Here is a 20,945-nt window from a genome sequence, read left to right on the forward strand (position 1 = left end):
CTCAAAAAACTGAGCGCCCTCCAACCTAACAAGGCCACTGGCCATGACAACATCCCCTCCAAATTCCTCAGAGACTCAGCAGCCGCCATCACCCCAGTCATCACATGCATAATAAACCTCTCCATAAAACAGGGACACGTCCCCAAGGACTTCAAAATTGCGAGAGTGATCCCTCTGCACAAAAAAGGCAGTAAATTAGACCCAGGCAACTACCGCCCTGTTTCTATCCTTACCTCCATCTCGAAAGTCATGGAAAAAATTGTATACGAACAGGTCGAAAAATACCTTGCGGAAAAAAATCTAATCTACAAATTCCAATCTGGCTTCAGAACATCCCACTCCACTGACGCATGCCTTCTCTATTTAAACGACCACATCAAACAAGAGGTGGACGCGGGCAAATACTGCGGCATGGTCATGCTGGACCTACAAAAGGCCTTCGACACTGTCAATCACACCATTCTGATTGACAAGCTAAAAGCAATTGGTTTTGATAGTCTATCAGTGAGCTGGATGCAATCCTACCTGGAGGGGAGAGAGCAGATGGTGGAGGTAAACGGTACCCTATCCCCCCCCTCACAGTAAGCTGTGGTGTTCCACAAGGAAGCATACTAGGTCCGCTACTGTTCCTAATTTATGCAAATGACATGTCGTCAGCTTGTGACTGCAACTTGTTCCTGTTTGCGGACGACTCAGCCCTGCTGGTCTCCGACAAGAACAAGTTACAGGTTGAAAAAATCCTCAGCTCAGAACTAGGCAAAATCTGCATATGGCTCGCTGATAACAAACTATCATTACACATGGGCAAAACAGAGTCCATTCTCTTCGGTTCAAATAACAAACTCAGCAAGACCGACGGCTTCTCAGTTACAGTGGGTGACAATATTGTCACAAGGAAAGAAGATATTACCTACCTGGGTTCCATCCTAGAGGCAAATCTTTCCTGTGACAAAATGGCATCCAATGTAATAAAAAAAGTCAACCAACGAACTCGATTCTTGTACCGGATCTCCTCACTGGTAAACAAGAATACCCTGAAGACTCTAGCAGGAGCACTCATTCAAGGGTACTACGGCTATGCTTGCACCTCATGGTACCAAAGCACCTCAAAGGCGCTAAAAACAAAATTACAAACATCTCAAAACAAACTGGTCAGACTACTGCTCCTAGAACCCACCTCACCCCTGCCCACTTTGACAACCTAGGATGGCTTAGAGTAGACGACAGAGTACAGCAACTTGCAATGGGCCTGGTCTACAAGATACACTACACGACCAAGGTACCCATGTACATGTCAAAATACTTCCCAAAGGTCAGTGAATACCACGATCACAACACCAGAGGGAGCTCCACAAATCATGTTAAACCCAGATTCGGCTCAAACAAGGGACTAAACACGTTTCGCAATTATGCCACATCAATGTGGAACGCCCTACCCAAAGCTGTAAAGGAATGTGAATCACTACCCACTTTCAAAAACACTCTCAAAAAACACCTAAGGGAGACTGCAACTCGAAACTGGCCCCTGTAAATGTCCGAACACAACCCCCTCCAATGTACAGTAAATTACCAAGTATGGTCTTGTCAATAATCCAATGTACAGTTTTGTTTGTACAGTGTACCCCACCCACCCCTCCTACCCAACCCCCCCCCCCCCCCCACTCCTACCCAACCCCCCCACCCACCCAACCACCTCCAATGTACAGTCCCCCCCCCCACCCCCACCTACCCAATCCAATGTACAGTTTCTACGTCAAATGTATATACTCTTTTTTTTCTGGACTCTTTTTGTATCACAAACAGTACTGTATTTGCAAATCTGGTATGTCATAAATGTATAGATGTAGCAGTACTGTCTATCTGTATGTCATGTATGTCATATATGTTATGATGAATTGAAAATGGGGGACCCTGATGTAAACAAGACTAAAGTCTTTCTCTGGTCTGCATCCCCTTAACAATTGTATGTATTGAGCTGTACTGTACTGTACCCATTCTGCAATCTGTTAATAAAGTTTTCAATCAATCAAGTACTAAGTAGACTGTGGAGACTCATTATAATATTGTGTAGACCTCATCAGCCTTGCTCAGGTCACCACCTAGGGCCCCTCCATGGGAAGTCTTGGTATGTAGTGCTATACTGTATACTCCCATGGCCAAAACCTTGACCCCAATCTGTGCCTTAGATCTGTTACTGATGACATAAAAAAGAATAGTGCAGGTCCTTGGCTGACTGTGATTACAGCACCCCCTTGTGGTGCTGGTGTAACAATAAATACAGACATAGACATCTGAATTGTCACTAAGCCTCTTGTTTTCTCTTGTCACGCCCCCATAAAAGCTTGTGCTGTGGCCGATAGCTGTTTCAAGCACCTGTACAAGGTCACCTTCGACAACATGGCGTCCTACATGCAGAAGAAGCAGCTGCGGTTGGAACAGCAGAGCTCACACTGGGGGAAGAAGCGTGCAGCAGGAGGTGCACAGAAGCCCCGCGGAGGCAGACGCAGCAAGAAGACCAAGGAAGCCAAGTCAGAACCAGTCCACCAGGCATAGAACTGACCCAACTCAGAACCAGTCCACCAGGCATAGAACTGACCCAACTCAGAACCAGTCCACCAGGCATAGAACTGACCCAACTCAGAACCAGTCCACCAGGCATAGAACTGAACCAGTCCACCAGGCATAGAACTGAACCAACTCTGATTGTTTTCCCCCTCCTCATTTGAAAACAGGACCAGAGATGAAAATGTGCACAGTATATTGATGCAGAATGTGCGAGTGCAGATAGCCTGGAATCGGATACATTTTGATTTTTGATTTTGAGAATTATTAAAAAAAAATTTAAACGGGACATTTTCTTTTTTGATGCACATTTCTTTGTGGTTCTGTAAATATGAATAAAAGGACATTCAATAACATTGCAATTAACATTTGTCTACTGTAACATTCTGGCCACTTTGGGTCAAATTAAATTCCATTTTTCATGCTATCCTCCCCTTTTGAAATTGCACAAAATGTCCTTTCCTCGTATTTACTTTGTTTATACACCCATTATGTATCTGGTGGACCTATCTCGATGAAAGAAATGCTGAAGGCAACATTTTAGGAATATCCAAGACGTTTCAAAATGTCTTTCTTGAGATTCTGGGGTTTTTGATTTTACAAGCGACTCTGTCATTTCTAACAATGTATCCTAGAGGCTACTAACTTAGTCGTCTACATTATTTTATTCAGCCATTGTTGTCCAGAAAGCTTTGGAAATGCAAGAGCAAATACCGTTTGATATCTATTCCTGCTATATAAATTGTGGACCAAATAAAACTTTCCCACTTTGTACCTTTTGGCCACTGACTTCAGAAGACCAGTAGAAATCTCATGAAGTTTGTATACTTGTAGGATAAGTTTGTTAATGGATAAATAAAAAAACTATTGGGTTAGTTTATTCCAGTAAACCAATCTGATAAAATAAAATCAATAAAGAATAAATGAGGCAATGTTATCATTAAAGTAAACTTTATTTTATAATTTTTGTAGGAAAGACAAAAGGTGACAATATGTACAATCTGTAAAAAAAAAAAAAAACTTAACACATTTAAAAGAAAATGAACAAAACAATAATAATATATCTAAATATTGTTCACTGACGTAGTCTGCTGTACACGTCTCGACATTCCCTGATTGTCTGACGAATTGTCTGTGAACGTCTCCATCAGTAGTATGACTACTATTTAAAACTCCAACCTCACCTAACGCACAACATGCCCCAAAATGCAACTCCCACTCATTCCGTGCTCCGCGTGCTGCAGTCGAACAGGAGAGGATCTGGGCTGGCGGTCGACACCAGGCATGTCTTGACAACTGCAGTCTGAGTCTCAGGCACTAACTCTCCATGGTGCTGGAGCTGCAGCGCAGACATTAACCATTTACTGCACTGACTCAAACATCTGTATTGATCAGGGTCCAAATCTACAAATGGTGCTGATCGTAATTAGCTAAACGATATGGGAAAATATTGTGATTCTTTTGACAGAAATTGCAATTACGATGGATTCACAATATTGGACAATATTTGTCATTACATTTTCATTGAAAATTATGTCTGTAGAATATGATTTGTAGACCAGGGTATCTGTAGAACCACAATACCTCATTTAGAATGGAATTTAGACACATATTACATCTGTATAAAATGATGCAGCCTTGATTTGGATATTACACTAGGCCAAATTGAGATGAGAAAGGTTGGCAGATATCTAAACTACAATGCATTTAAATGGGTTTCTTTTCCTTCGTTCTTGAAACTTAAACATAAAGCACCAAAGTAATAACGGCAGCGATATTCTGAGGACACGCCAACATTATGGGAAATGAGCTTACCGTCTTCTCCAGAGTCGGACAAGAAGATTGATGGATTCCTCTCGTTCAGTAGAAAGCTATCCGTCTGCAAGCTAGGCTAGCCGCTACGTGTACACATTCATTCCTTTGTGCTAAACTAGGCTAGCCGCTATGCGTACACATTCATTCCTTTGTGCTAAACGAGGCTAGCCGCTACGCGTACACATTCATTCCTTTGAGCTAAACTAGGCTAGCCGCTACGCGTACACATTCATTCCTTTGTGCTAAACTAGGCTAGCCGCTACACATACACATTCATTCCTTTGTGCTAAACTAGGCTAGCCGCTACACGTAAACATTCATTCCTTTGAGCTAAACTAGGCTAACCGCTACACATACATTCATTCCTTTTAGCTAAACTAGGCTATCCGCTACACGTACACATTTATTCCTTTGCTAAACTAGGCTAGCTGCAGCTGTTACGCGTACACATTCATTCCTTTGTGCTAAACTAGGCTAACCTCTACACGTACATTCATTCCTTTGAGCTTAACTAGGCTAGGCGCTACGCGTACACATTAATTCCTTTGCTAAACTAGGCTAGCTTGCAGCCCAGCCTGATCTCGCTTAAAATATGTATATTAAGTACTAATCGACAACAGGAAAAAGGTACATATTGTACGTTATGTTATAGCCGTAAGTAATATATTGACGTATTTATGAAAAGAAAAGTTAAAATGAACCATAATCATAGTAGTGTTGTATTAGGGGTGTAAAGGTACGCGTATCCGTACCGAACCGAACCGTTTCAGCGTGTACCGTACCGTACCGAACGGCTGTGTGTGTACCGAACGAATACAACGGTATGTTAACCGCCCACCGGGGGCTGTTTTTTTCACAATCTAATATAATTATTAAAAAAAATTATTTTCTTTACAAGTCGCTTATTCATTTCAATATAGAATATTCATTGACAGCCCTACAAGTACAATTAGTTACTGCACACTGAGTGGAACAACTTTCCCCCACTGTACCGAAAACCCGTACCGAACCGTGACTTCAAAACCGAGGTACGTACCGAACCCTGGTTTTTGTGTACCGTTACACCCCTTTTGTATTGACTGGTTTCGGCTGTGTTTGTTTTGGACTTTTGTCGTTACGAAACATGAATATATTACTTATACAAGACGTAAATATTTCTAGAAGTATTACTTATGGCTATAATTATAGGCATTATGTACCTTTTTGGCTGTGGTCGATTAGTACTTTATTTACGTTTTCTGATGCAACCACGTTGCACGCAGCCGGATAGCTTTCTACTGAACGCACAGAGAGGAGATTGATATCTTCCTGTCTGACTGTGGAGAAAACGGTAAGCACGTTTCTCTCCATGTTCCTTACGTTTTCAGAACATGTCCTTGGAACAGAAACACTCACCTGCTACGAATCCTCTACTTCTTCTTAGTAAGACTCTCACTTTTCTTCTCCTGCACCTGCAGGAAACATCTGTTGTTAGAATAATAAACTGTCTGTATAGCAGCTTTTCTAGAACGTAGAAATAATCCATACAGGGACTGAGTAGAGAAACGTTACATAAAAGCAGAAGACGCTGCAATAAAACAAACCGATTGTGATTCTGAATTGTTGCACAATTACAGGTTTATAAGAATAGGCTTTAACCCTTTCACTACCACACTACAAATGGTTAACCATTTCACTAACACACTACAAAGGGTTAACCCTTTCACTAACACACTACAAATGGTTAACCCTTTCAGTACCACTACAGAAAGTTAACCCTGTCACTACCACACTACAAAATGTTGACTCTTTCACTACCACACCACAGAAGGTTAACCCTTTCACTACCACACTACAGAAGGTTAACCCTTTCACTACTACATGTTAGTCTGTAACCGTCTGTAGTGTGGTAGTGAAAGTGTTAACTTTCTGTAGCGTGGTAGTGAAAGGGTTAAGAGGTGATTTAAAAGCATTGTACCGAGTCAGATATTCTAAGGTCCTTGGGCAGGCGAACTACACCCCCCATAGTACTGAATGGGGGTGTACTTCAGTACAAAATTGTTCCTACATGAAACTGCTCACAACAGGGTCTGTGGATTCAAATGTATTTTTGGTGCCATTCATCTCCATTGTATTGAGTGACGGCAGACGTCTCCAAAACTAGGCAAATCACACCCTAATTAGATTAGATTAGATTCAAATTTATTGTCATTGTACTGGACAACGAAAATCCAACCAGAGTGCAACAGTAATATACAATGTACAGGTGATTAAACTGGGTATAAAATATACAAATTAGTACTGAGTGTAGTGCTAATCAGATGTATGTACATCGTTGTAGTATTACGTACAGTGATACAGGTATAAAGATAGTATGGTAGTAATAATAATAATAACTTTATATAGCACCTGTGGGCGGCTACGTGGCGTAGTGGGCAAGGCGCTCGCCACGAATGCGGAGACGCTGGGCTCGCCTGTTAGAGCCCAGCGCTCCACATTGCTTTCAGTTTAGCTGGTCGTTCATACTAATACACATTGGCCGTATTAGGGGGTGGGAAACTGATGGGTGGGGATCGGGCGTTGTGGACAGCGACTCCTACAGGTCGGTTGGTGCGCCTGCACAGTAGAATCAGGAAGTGTCGGGGGCAGCGTGAGCCTCCCACGCGTTACTCCTCGCCACTGAGAGATCGAGCTGCGCAGGTGAAAAGATGCGACTGCTGTTACCTCAAGTACCGGAGGGGACTTGTGCTATGTATGACTTAGTCCACATTGCAGCCGGCTTGTGGGAGGCAAGAAACAGCGTTCGTGACAGGGGAGGGTTGAATTGGATGATACGAAATTGGGATGGGAGAAAATATAGAAAATAGGAGAAAAAGTGGATAAAAAAAAAACTTTATATAGCACCTTTCATACATGGATTGCAGCTCAAAGTGCTTCACAGCAAATAGCATCAAATGAACATAGGCATAAAAGGAACATACAGTTGACAGAATAAAAGCAATGCATAAAGTACAGACATAAGAATATGTATAAAAAGATAATAAAAAGTAGTGCAACTTAGAACGTACAGACATAAGAATAGGCATACAATAAGTACAGTGTTGCTCAAAAGCATGTGAGTCCCCCAAACACCCGACACATCAATCCCCACCACATTCCCATCCAAGACACACCTGTAGTGTAGTGTAGGACTACAACTCCCAATGTTATTGTGTCACGTGTCTTGCGTATGATTGGTTACTGTTACGTTAACCAGAGGCGCCTCGGAGCGCTCTGGGTCAGTGTGAGGCAGCCGCCAGAGGGACTGCCTGCGGTTCTACTGTTTACCTGTACTAATACAAACTGTGAATAAAGCACAACTGAGCACTACCACGGTCTCTTCTATTAAGATACAACAGTGGCGACGAGGATGGGATAAAGGAAAACACACGTTGGTGTCCACCTCGGAAATAGAGGTTGTAGCCGAAGAAAGAGTATAGTCAAGCTAGCTTCCACGTTTTTTTTCTTTCTTGGAACTCGTGGCGGGCAAGTGCAAAAAGGAATGGCGCTGTACAGTCTAGAAACGGGACTGGTGTTTGATGAGACGATAGAGACATTTGAAGCCTATGAAGAGAGACTTCAGCAGTTTTTCATCGCAAACAACATCGCGACAGGCCGGCAAAGGGCTGTGTTTCTCTCCGTGGTAGGAGCTAAAACGTTTACATTGCTCAAGGATTTGGTGGCGCCAGACAAGCCAGGCAACGTGGACTTGAAAGACTTGTTTTTTTTTTTTAAACTTAAATTTTTTATTAACATTTATTCAGACAGACAGCACTTACAAAAAATAAATAATAAAAAATGAAAAGACTAGTATCACAATAAAAACAAAAAGAAAAAACAGTGCACATAAATATTTACATGGGTATCACATGGTTAGTTGTCTGGTTCCCCTACTGTTGTTTTCTAGGTATTTGATACAAAGGCTGATTGTGTATCTCCCTTAAACAGGCATAAACAGGTCATTCCTACTCAAAGACAATAAATGCTGACTAAGGTTTGTATGTGTGATCTGGGTCCAGAGACCCTCCTTGAGTTTCTTTCTTCCCTTCTCCTTCGTCCTTTCTTTTTTTTTCTCTTGTTTATTAACTTTCACTTTGCCTTTTGTTTCACCCATTCACAAACCACATCATCCCTGAATATTTAATAACACACCGTTAAACAGACATAAATAATAAGGTATAAAAGCATTCAGCACTTGTAATATCCCAAAAACAAAATAGATAATATTAACTAAAGTACAGGTGTGTGACATGGGTTCATAGACCCTGCTTGAACATCTTTCCTCCTTTACCCTTCGCTCTCTTGTGTTGCATTTGGTTCTTCCTCTGTGATGTCGTTCTCGTTCCTTTTATAATCCTCCCACTTTCCCCATCTTTCCCCAAATTTCTCTTCCTGTAACCTCAGCATGTGTGTTATCCTTTCCATATCCTGTATTTCTTCCACTATTCCTACCCATTTTGCTATTGTCGGTGGGTCTTCCTTATACCACAGTCTCGTTATTGCTTTTCTGGCCGCTATCAACATTATCTTTATTAAATATTTGTCCCCCCCTTGTATTCCCTCGTGTGTCAGGTCTCCTAAGTAAAGCACCAGTCCTGTTTGTGGTATCCCGTATCCTAATATTCTGATCATTGCTTCCCCTATCTCCTCCCAATACCCCTTCAGCTTCTGACATCCCCAGAATATGTGCGTGTGATTTGCCCCCTCCTTCCCACACATCCTCCAGCATGCTTTTTGTGTTGGTGCATATTTTCCCTTCAGCTCTGGGGTTATAAAGAATCTGATTATGTTTTTCCATCCAAATTCTTTCCATATTCTCGATCCTGTTGTTGAATGTTGTACCTCGCATATGTTCCCCCATTCCTTCCCTGTTATTTCTATCTCTAGCTCTCTCTCCCATTTCTCCCTTATGTAATCGGTCGTGTGTCCCTTGCTGGTCATTATAGCCCGGTATATTGCTGATATTACTCTTCCTTGCCCCCCTTCGTATGCCCATACTATCATCTTTATTATTCCATTCTGTTCCTCGTCTTTGGCCCCCCTTATTTCTTTGTTGTAGTAGTCTCTAACCTGTAGATATCTGAAGTGGTCCCTGTTTTCTAGTCCAAATTTCTCCTTTAATTTTTGTAGTGTCTGCATTTCTCCGTTCTCTATCATTTTGCATATTGCTGTTGCCCCCCCCCCCCTCTCCCACCTTCTGAATCCATGGTCTAACCTCCCTGGTTTGAATCTCTTGTCATGTGCTACCCATCTCAGGACCCCTGACTGCTTCTCCAATTTGTGTGTTTTTACTACTCTGTTCCATATGGTCAAGGTGTATTTGGTGATTGGATCTAATAGTCCCTCTTTTTCTTTAAATAGTTCCCTATCCCCCACCAGAGCTTGTACCTTGTATCCCTCCCCTTCTTTTTCAATGTCTTTCCATCTTGCCTCATATCTGTCGTTACACCAGCACGTCACTGCTCTCAGTTGTGCTGCATAGTAATAATCTTGTAGGCTGGGTACTGCCATCCCTCCCTCTTCCTTTGGTAGTTGTAGTGTTTTATATCTGACCCGTGGTCTTCTCCCCGCCCATATGAACCTCGATATCAGTCTGTCCCACTCCCTGAATTGATTCTGTGGTATTTGTATCGGTAGTGACTGGAATAGGTACAGTAACCTTGATAGTATGTTCATTTTAATGACCTCTATTCTTGAATTGAAGTCCAAGGGCATTACTGTCCATCTCTCTAGGTCTCTCTTGATGTTCTGATTTATCTGTGTATAATTCGCCTCAAACAGTTTCTCCACCCCTCTCGTGATGTTCACCCCTAAGTATTTAATCTTGTCCATGTCCCATCTTATCCCGTACTGTTCTCTAATTTCCGTCGTTGGAGAATAGTTCCATGCTAAGGTCTGTGTCTTTGTCACGTTTAGTTTGTATCCTGAGTAGTGACCATATTCCTTCAGTAGATCCATCAGTGCCGGGAAGCTCTTTTCTGGTTGCCTCATGTATACTATCACGTCGTCTGCAAATAAGCCTAGTTTATATTCCGTTCCCTTTATCCTTACTCCCTTGATGTCCTCGGTCTGCCTGATCAGTTGTGCCAGTGGTTCTATGAAAACGGCGAAGAGCGTCGGTGAGAGACAACATCCCTGTCTGGTAGCCCTCTCTAATCTGATTCTATCCGTCAAGCTGCCATTCACCTTAACCCTCGCTGTCGGCTCTTGATATAGCGCCTTGATCATCTTCATCGCCCTCCCGTTCAGTCCGAACCTCATCAATGTTTTATATAAAAATGTCCAGCTCACACTGTCGAATGCTTTTTCTGCATCTAGGCTAATCAGTACCGCGCTACCCCCTTGTTTTTGTATCTCCTCTACTATGTGTAATGTCTTTCTCACGTTGTCCTGTGTCTGTCTCCCTTTAATAAATCCAGTTTGATCTTCATCTATAATGTCTGGCATAAACGTCTCAAATCTTTTTGATATTATCGATGTATACATCTTGTAATCTACGTTGAGTATGGACACAGGTCTGAAACTACTACATAATTCCCTATCCTTCCCTTCCTTCGGTATCGTGGTGATTATGGCTTCCTTCCACGAGGGGGGCATTTTCCCCTCTTCCATCGTGTGTCTGAACGCCGCCCCTAACATGGGTGCTAATTCAGTTCTAAATGTCTTGTAGAATTCCGATGGGAATCCGTCGCTCCCCGGAGACTTGTTGTTTTTAGCTCTACTAATTGCATCTTCCAATTCTTGTTCCGTAATTATTTTATTTAACTCTTCATTCTGTTCTTTCCCTATCGATGGTAACTCTAGCTTCTCCAGATATGTTTCTATTTCCTCTTCTCCCGCTGCTTTTGGCTGTGTGTATAATTTCTCATAGTATTCTCTAAATGTCCTCTCTATTTCAGCTGGGTCCCTCAATATTTCATTAGTCTTTGTATCCCTTATTGTGTGTATCGTGTTCAACTTCTGTTGCGTTCTAATTCTCCTAGCCAGCAGTCTGGTCGCTTTTGGTCCCCCTTCATAGTACGTTTGTTTCATGAACCTCGCTTTCTTTTCTATTTCCGTCAATAATTCCCTATTTATCCTGGCCTTTACTTCTTTGATTTCTCCGAGCGTTTCCTGTTCTTTTGATATCTGGTGTCTCCCCTCTAGCTTCTTTAGCTTCCCTATCAGATTGTGATATGTCTCCGTTCTGGCCTTCTTCAGCATTGCTGTTTTTTCCATCAATTTCCCCCTTATCACTACCTTCAGTGTGTCCCATAGAATGTTCGGGTCTACCGCCCCGTTGTCATTTTCTTCCTTATATCTGGCTATCTCCTCCTTGATCTGACTCACCACCCCTTTGTTATTTAATATTCCTACATTTAGTCTCCAAATCGTGTTCCTCCGTCTCCCTTCTAGATCTACTGTCAGATATATGGCACTGTGATCCGATATGTCCGCCACTCCTATACTGCTCTCCCGTGCCCTGTAACTGTCCCCCGTCGTCATCAAAAAGTAGTCTATTCTCGCATACGTCACGTGTGGGTGTGAGTAATGTGTGTATTCCCTGTCCATGGCGTGCATCTCCCTCCAAACGTCTGTAATTCCCATTTCCGTCATCTGAATATTCATATATCTACTGATGGGCGCCCGTCCTTTTCTAGTACTCGTGGTGTCTAGGTCGTGATTCAGTACTACGTTAAAATCTCCCGTACATATCAATATCCCTTCTAGTTCCATCACTATCATGTCAAAAATGGTCTCATATAAATCCCTCTCACTCTCTGGGGGTGCATAAACATTTACTAACGTAACCATTTGGCCCTCCATTTTCCCCTTCACCAAAACAAACCTTCCCTCCTTGTCTCTTACTTCCTTGATCAATTCAAATTTGACTGTGTTTTTGATTAACGTGATTACTCCTCTCCTCGGGTTTTGTTCAAAGGAACTATAGTATGCATTTTCATATCCAAATCTCTTCAGTTTCTCATGACCCTGTGCTACCAAATGTGTCTCCTGCAGAAAAATCACTTCCATCTCACTTTTTTTACATTTCAACATCACTTTGCCCCTTTTTATCGCATTATTCATTCCATTAACGTTTAACGACATCATTTTTATACCTTTAACCCTTGTCATCTTTCTTCTTCTTTCGTCTGTCAGTCCCCCCCATGTCACACTCATTCCCCCCTCCGGTTGGAGCCTCCGCTCTCTTCACCGAATACATATAATGATTAACATAAATAAAAAACATAAACTTTACATAAAGTGCTCCCAAGGCGTTCGGGGGGTCCCTGTGTCCCCCCCTGTCCCCTGCTGGTGGGTGAGGGGTAATTGCCCTCCTAGCGAGGGGCCCCCTCCTGACGGCTTGGGGGTTTGAAACCCTTGCCCCCAATCGCTCGTCATATTTGTCCAGCTTTCTTACTGTTTTTTTTTTTTTGCTTTCGAGCTCCTGGTCAAAAAGCGCTCTGTCCTTCCTTTTGATCAAAGACCCTCTTTTCTTGTTCCCTCTCAATGTGACTCATATGTTTCATTGTCCCTCCTTCCTCCCATATCCGTGTGCGGTGTCTCCCGTGTATCACTTATTATTTTCTTTTCCTCTCCTCTATTTTATATGTGATGTCCATTTATCCCCTTAATCCCTCCCAACTGTGTTACTCCCAGCGTGTTTCTATGTATCTGTTTCAGTATGGTCTGTGTCTCGCCTATCAAACCTAGTTATATTTCCATTTATTTCCTCCGTCAGCTTGTGTATTATGTGTCCATGTATAAGTTACGTTCATTTCTATATCCTGCCTCTACCTGGGAATGTGTGCTTATGCATATGTTATTTCAGTTTCTATACTTTGTCTCTATTTGAATAGTTTTTTCAATCTCTTGTGCGTGTACTCATCCGTTCGTCTCCTCCCGCCTCCTCATCCGTCTCCGTCCTCGCTCCGTCACGTTTCACCTCCGCCTTCTCCTCTCTCCTCCCTCCGGTTTCGGTCTTCCACTCTGATCCATCTGCGGGCTCCTTCCAATCTCTGTTGCAGGCTCCGCGTCTGTTCCTCCCGCCTCCTTCCTTCTCCGTCCTCCGCCATCCTCATCCCTCGCCGTCTCATCTCTCGCTCCGCTTCTCGTGCCGTTGCGTACATCGCCGCTCCTTCCCCCCAGTGAATCCTTAGCGAGGTCATGGGTGACTGGAATCCAGTGGAGGCTGCTGACCAAATTTTTAGGTGAAGCACAAATTATTATATTATATTATATATTAAATAATATTTTTAAAACATCCCCCACTGTGTGTCAGCGGTCAGTGGACACAGATGAAAACATATTAACATTAGGTGACAGCGGACCTGACCAGATGAAAACATATTAGGTGACAGCGCACCTGACCAGATGAAATCATATTAGGTGACAGCGCACCTGACCAGATCAAAACATATTAGGTGACAGCGCACCTGATCAGATCAAAACATTTTAGGTGACAGCGCACCTGACCAGATCAAAACATATTAGGTGAAGGTGACAAGGAAGCCACAGACTCATACCCCCCCGACACTCAACTAACCGCCTCGGACAGTCCTTCATACCAGTGGCCATCAGGCTCCACAACAGTGGGCAGCGACTGCTGCCAGACATCGACCTAGAACTAATAGGAACCCAAGTAGGACAATAACACTACCTTATGCATACTGCACCTTATGTGGATACTGTGATACTGTGAATAATGAATAATGTATATTTCAGTTAGTTAGATAGTAAATTATATTGACCTATTTGTTTACACTGCTTGTGTTGTTTTCACTACCTGTACCCCCCCCCCCTTCCCCCATGCTGCTATGATGCCTGAATTTCCCCAAGGGGATCAATAAAGGAATATCTTATCTTATCTTAAAAGGAAAGATGAAATTACCTACCTGGGTTCCATCCTATAGAGGCAAATCTTTCCTGTGACAAAATGGGATCCAATGTAATAAAACTAAGTCAACCAACGAACTAGATTCCTGTACCGGATCTCCTCTCTGGTAAACAAGAATACCTTGAAGACTCTAACAGGAGCACTCATTCAAGGGTACTACGACTATGCTTGCACCTCATGGTACCAAAGCACCTCAAAGGCACTAAAAACAAGATTACAAACATCACAAAACAAACTGGTCAGACTACTGCTTGACCTTACTCCTAAAACCCACCTCACCCCTGTCCACTTTGACAACCTAGGATGGCTTAGAGTAGACGACAGAGTACAGCAACTTGCAATGGGCCTGGTCTACAAGATACAAGATACTACACCACTAAGATACCCATGTGCATGTCGAAATACTTCCCAAAGGTCAGTGAATACCACGACCACAACACCAGAGGGAGTTCCACAAATCATGTTCAACCCAGATAAAATAATAAAAAATAAAAAAACGTTTTTTTTTAATAAAAGAAAATAGTCATAACTTAGAAATTAGATTGCATAGGTCTATGAATCGATATCGCGATTCTGTTTCGATTAATTGCCCAGCCCTACAGTGTGTACAGTAAGTTAGCTTGGTGATTATCATTGTGATGTAGGCTAAGCTGCCTAGCTACTGTTAGCATACAACAAGCACTGTAGCCTACTTACTTTTTCATCCACAACGTTTTTTCTGATCCAGATGCATAAATCCACTTCTTCATGTTGCTCAGTTGCTGGTTTATACTTCGGTCCTAATGTTGGCGCAAAGTTTAATTTAGCCTGACTTGTTATAGCTGTACAGCTTACTAACTACTAAACAACAACTTTCTCATAGTCTAAACTTTCACATAGTCAAAATGGGTCCAGCTGCATGTGAGGAGGATAGGTTTAGCTCGGGCCAATCTCAAGTTTCTCAAGTTTCTTTATTATTTGTCATACAGAAGTACAGAATACTTTTATACAAAATGCTTCTTTATGTTACATTTTGTATAAAAGTATTCTGTACTTCTGTATGACAACTAATAAAGAAACTTGAGATTGGCCCGAGCTAAACCTATCCTCCTCACATGCAGCTGGACCCATTTTGACTTTGCAATGCAGAAATCTCTGATTGGATTTGCAAGGCTGCCAATCATATTCAACCTCTGTGTATTGGATGTCAAGGGCTGTCAATCAATCAATCCTCCATTCAATGGCAAGAGTTTAACTGCACAGACCGTGCTTAGTTGAAGTTAATAGCCTATTTTGATTCGCTGTTATTTATTATTTATTTAACAATGGGTCACACCTGTGAAGTTTTCTTCACGAATAATTACTGCAGGCAATACTGCAGTGCAGGCCTGCTCAGAGCTGTACATTTTGGCCATTTTTGAAGAAAAAAAATTCACTGGCATTTTTTTTACAGAGGAAAACATTTATAATAAAAAAATAATAATAATAATAATTAAAAAAAAATATATATATGTGACTCGCCGTGACCAAACCCGATTTGATCCGCAAAGGGGGAGGTGCTCTGAAATGAAGAAAATGTCTTGCTGTTTAGAAAATCCTAAAAATCGAAATCTTGATTTTTTTTACATATTTGAATTGTCATTGATGTGTTCCCTTATTTGCCCTTAGTTGCAAACTTAAATACAACTTGTAAATGAGGTAATTATTGTTATAATAGTTCCACACATTTTCTTCCAAGTGAGGAGAAAAAACTACACGCGCGGGCTGTGGGGCCTGTCCACAGGGGCCAAGTACTGTACTTAATAGGTGTTAACACACAGACGTCATTAGCTTTAGAATAACACACTATTAATACACTATCTTAATGTTATAAGTTCAGATGATTTATAAGCAACGTAACGCAGTGTCTAAAAAAAAGATTAAAAAAAAAGAGGCCTTTACGGCCTTTATAAAACGTGTGTTTTAACTTAATTAAAAACCATTAAAACACAGTTCGAATTTTATGAGCGAACGAATTTCGGTAGGGTGCATTTTTTCCAACCTAATGGCTAAAAGTAAATTAATTTAATACGGAAACGGAGTGATAAAAAATGGCTTTTTCATCGGCTTTTTCATTATTGTGGGGGCCCTGATGTAAACTGCGCTGCGGCGCGATGAGGGCGCGTTAACCCTTTCACTGCCACACTACAGAAGCTTAGTAATGCTTCGCCTCAACTCCGTTTCTGGTAGAACTAGTGAGCGAATCTTTAATATTTTTTTTGATTCATATTCAGAGGTAATTCGTCGAGATATTTATAATTGGTATTTAGCAAAAATAAATATTAGAAATATGGTGAAAAAAACGATTTATCCGTTTTTTTATCCGTCACTACCACACTACAGAAGGTTAACCTTTCACTACCACACTACAGAAGGTTAACCTAGTTGTTGTGTCTTTCACTACCACACTACATGTATTTACATCTAAATGCTTATTGGTCAGGCGGTGACGTCATTAAGTTGATGCCATTGATCGGTGAGTATTAAACAGAGAGCAGGGCAGTGCATGTTTGCCAGTCACCATGGAACCCAGTCAGCAACCCACAGCGAGGGCACTTGCCGAGGCATTAAACCGGTTTGCTCACTTCGGAGCACACTGTGTTGAAGACGAACGCGCTTTAGGAACATTCATCACGGATTTCTTTCCGCAGAAGAAAAATCCAAAAAGAAACTCAGATTCTGGTTCAGAAGAAGAAGACAATTGTGACGAGTTAGAGGCAGATGATGATGATGGTGACAACACTATTGAAGACGAGGCAGAGCCAGAAAATGATGGTGATGGTGGTGATGGTGAAAAAACTAACGGATTTGAAGACGAGGCAGAGCCAGAATCTGATGATGGTGACAACACACCTAACGGATTTGGAGACAAGGTAGAACACGTAATGTGCGTTGTGGAAGTTGAATCTGACGAGAACCACGAACGCCAAATGGAAAGACTTTTGCGATTTACTTGTAAATGCGTCCAGGTTGATAAAGAAAATGACATTCTTAATCGGCGGTCATGTATCACAAAATTGGACCGTGATGAAGTTTACACAAGGCGTTTTGAGATAGCGGCTCTCGAAGAGGATCATAAAGACTTGATTATTATGGCGCAGCTCCAGGCTTTTGGTCGAAAGTCAGAATGGACTATCGGAAATAAATCGTTTTCCAAAAAAAGACAACGTGCTTACACAAACTATTTCTTCGGGGCGATACAAATCTGCCGTGAAGCTTTCCTCTTCATCCACGGGTAAGTTATTATTATTGTCTATTTAAAACTAATATAGTACATCATGCCTATTTTTTTTTAAATGATAATAAAATCTTGAAACTTGATTAGTCTTGTTTATTATCAGGGTCCCCCATTTTATTAAAACTAATTATAGTACATTATAGTAGAGTATAGTAGCATAGTATAGTATAAAGTATAGCAGATAGTATAGACCAAAGACACTATTTGTGTCTTTTGATTTGTGCCACAATTACAATAACTATCTCTCTCTGTCTCCACAATCATGTAGACTGGGTGTGGTACAGACAGGTACCGGTACTTGTGATGATGATGATGATTGATGATGATGATCTAACTATCTCTCTCTGTCTCCACAATCATGTAGACTGGGTGTGGTACAGACAGGTACCGGTACTTGTGATGATGATGATTGATGATGATGATGATCTAACTTCTCTGTCTCTGTCTCCACAATCATGTAGACTGGGTGTGGTACAGACAGGTACCGGTACTTGTGATGATGATGATCTAACTATCTCTCTCTCTGTCTCCCCCCCCCCCCCTCTTCTCTCCCAAGAATAGGTAAGGATCGCTTGATTGCAATAAGCAAACACATGTCAGAAAATGGCATGTGTCTTCGCACAAAGAAGCGATCGCCACACAACAACAAGCATTGCATAAAATATGAAGATATCGAAAAAGTAGTTCAATTTGTGTTGAATTATGCAGAAGATCATGCTGTTCACCTCCCTGGACGCCAGGCACACCAAAAGAACTTTACCGGTCAGCTGTTACCATCTTGCGTCACGAAGGCATTTGTGTGGCGTTTATATACCAAGGCAATGCCAGTTGGTAGGTGTAAGCAAATCTTTGTCAAAGAAATAGGTCAAATAGGTCTTTGTCAAATAAAAACAAAGCTTGAAAATGAATGACATTGTGCTAACATGTGTTCTTATTAATCTTTCAGACCAGCGAGCAGTGGGCCTGTCCACATTTAAGTCCCTCTGGAGGCAATTACTGAGTCATATCAGAGCAATCAAACCAATGTCTGATCTTTGCTGGGTGTGTCAGAAGAACAATTATCTGGTTAGTGAACATCACAGTGTTATGAACTTTGAACTGCAACTTCTGTATGAAAAGTGTTATACAAATACAGTTTATTATTATTAATATTAATCATCATTTACTTAACTTTTTTTTTCAGATTTTCAAAAGTGCCAATCTGCCAGAGGCTGAGAAGTCTGCAAAGCTGAAGCAGCAGGAACAACATCTGGCGCATGTAACCTCCGAGCGGGCTGCCTACAAGGGCATGCTTAAAGCCGCCAAGGAGATCGGTGATGGTCTTTCTCTGGGTGGTCATGTGCCACCGGCAAGCAAGCCCTTGACAATGCATTACAGTTTCGACTACGCTCAAAAGGTGACTACATACCAAGCCCTCTTTCACAACATCATGTTATAATTGTTATAACTACTGCATTGCTCCCTTTTTTTTCTTTCTAAAATCCTTATTCATTTATTGCAGGTGCACTACCCATCAGACCCCCTTCAACCAGGGCCCATGTACTTCTTGGCTCCACGCAAGTGCAGCATATTCGGTGTTTGCTGTGAGGCGATTCCACGTGAGGCGATTGACTTTAGCATGTCTATTTTTATCTCGTGTTATTTTAAATGCTAATAAAATCTTGAAACTTGATTAAGTTTCTTGTTTATTATCAGGGTCCCTTTCACTACCACTACCAGTCACCAGACTCATTTTAATAACAAAGAGCCTCAGACTGGAAAGCTGCCAGGTGTTAATTGCCCTAGAGAGAGGGGGGCCATGGATTACAATGACTTCTGGGTAGTGTTGTAGTTGTTTCACTATTGTCACTGAATAGCCTGCTCGTCTCTTGAAGGCTATTATCTCTGAATACGTTTTGTGATAATCACCATGAATCATAGGAAGTAGCTTGCAAAGTATCCCACCAAAATGTTCAAGTGATGGCTTATTTTGAAGGTATGAATCTGTACTTTCATAATATGTAAAAAAAAAAAAATGAAGATCCCTCAACATGACCCTGAAGTCCATACCTGGTCACATATAGTTTTTTTTTTTTTTTATTATTTTTATATATAGGTATATGTAAATTAATAATAATTATGAATTATGAGTGAATTTGTGTTTCACGTGTTGTCATAGAGAAACCTCCACTGCTGGAATCTCATTCCGTTTTCTTTCAGGGTTTTCTTCAGTCCCGCGTAGGACCTGCGTGTTATCGCTACCGCTGTCGAGTAGTCGTGATCAAATGATAGTCTTTTCCCTTCGATTTCAATCTTCTTGGTCCACGCGGTTCTGAGTACCAATTCCTTAACCTCGAATCTCAGAAAGTTAATAATCACCGCCCTCGGAGGTCTGTCCGGTTGTGGTCTCGGAGCCAACGCCCTGTGGGCTCTCTGTATCTCCATTTTTTCCAGTCCCGTTTCCTTCATTTGTTCTTTGATAAGTTTTTCCACATATAGGGTCACCGATTCCCCTTCGACTCCTTCTTTCAGTCCCCATATTCTGATGTTATTTCTCCGTGACCTCCCCTCCATGTCCGACATCTTTGTCTCCATCTGTTCTTGTTTCTGAATCACACATGTTAATACCTCGTGTATCTCCGTGTTCCATTCCTCCGCGTGAGCCGTCCTAGTCTGTAACTCGGTCACGTTTCTGTTCTGTTCCGCCATCTTCTCCTCCACCCTTTTGATTTCTGTATTCATTTCACCTCTGAAGTCCTCCTGTTCCTTCCTCAATTCCTCCCGTAGCTTCCCAATATCATTCCTTATCGTGTCCGTGTTCAGTTTTATCGCCGCTGTTATGTTCTCCAGTATCCCGGCCTGCATGTTCACGGCCCATCCTGGCATTACCGTGTCTGCCTCAGCGGTACCTCCCCCTTCTTTCGTCTGGCTTTTCTCGGCTTCGCTCCGGGGATTCTGTTTCTTCGGATTCTCTCCTTCTCGTATGTTCTCCATTTCTATTTCCTTCACAATCGTTGTCTCTTCCTTACTTCTCGTGAGCATTTTCCTTTTTAATTACTTTTCGGGTCTTTTTTTATCCGTTTTTTCACTCATTTGACCAGGAGCTCTTTCGCACGTGTGTTACCCGTCTGCTCTCATACCGGAAGTCTTGAAAGACTTGTTAACGGAAGTGAGAGCCTATTTTTCACTGAAGAAGAATGTGCTAGCAGAGAGGTATACGTTCAGAAATCGCAAACAGCTCTCTGGTGAGTCGCTCACGGAATATGTGGCGGCATTGAAAGGATTGGCTTCTTGGTGTGCTTTTGGGACAGTTCGCGACCAGTTTATCTGCGGTATCACGAGTAACAACCTGCGCAGTAAGCTGCTGAATGCAGCTTGTGACAGGGTCCTAGCGTGGACCAAGACGCTGGAGATCACCAACAACTACGAATGCACAGT

The 20,945-nt window shown here is 42.0% G+C and overlaps 2 protein-coding genes across 13 annotated transcripts in view; one reads left to right on the forward strand and one right to left on the reverse strand.

The window, feature by feature from the left end:
* Nucleotides 1-2,916, forward strand: part of wdr4 (WD repeat domain 4) — a 54,053-nt gene extending 51,137 nt beyond the window's left edge. Inside the window, exon 11 of one of the 2 annotated variants that reach the window (XM_084315196.1) lies at nt 2,342-2,916. In XM_084315196.1, the coding sequence (XP_084171322.1) occupies nt 2,342-2,686 (345 nt within the window). In that variant the 3' untranslated portion in view covers nt 2,687-2,916. The remainder of the gene's footprint in view (nt 1-2,341) is intronic. The other variant, XM_084315197.1, reaches the window with a different exon arrangement.
* Nucleotides 1-20,945, reverse strand: part of pde9aa (phosphodiesterase 9aa) — a 210,723-nt gene that overhangs the window by 30,947 nt on the left and 158,831 nt on the right. Inside the window, exons 19-20 of one of the 11 annotated variants that reach the window (XM_084315188.1) lie at nt 5,773-5,828; nt 3,551-3,901 (exon numbers count right to left, since the gene is read on the reverse strand). The exons of 7 other annotated variants lie outside the window; for them this stretch is intronic. In XM_084315188.1, coding sequence (XP_084171314.1) covers nt 5,787-5,828 — 42 coding nt within the window. In that variant the 3' untranslated portion in view covers nt 3,551-3,901; nt 5,773-5,786. Of the gene's footprint in view, nt 1-3,550; nt 3,902-4,024; nt 4,130-5,772; nt 5,829-13,490; nt 13,568-20,945 lie in introns of those variants that run through there. 3 more of the 11 variants (XM_084315189.1, XM_084315190.1, XM_084315191.1) reach the window with 3 other exon arrangements.

Source organism: Notolepis coatsorum (genome assembly GCF_963971535.1).
Source record: "Notolepis coatsorum genome assembly, chromosome: 5".
In the NCBI taxonomy this organism is placed as follows: domain Eukaryota; kingdom Metazoa; phylum Chordata; class Actinopteri; order Aulopiformes; family Paralepididae; genus Notolepis; species Notolepis coatsorum.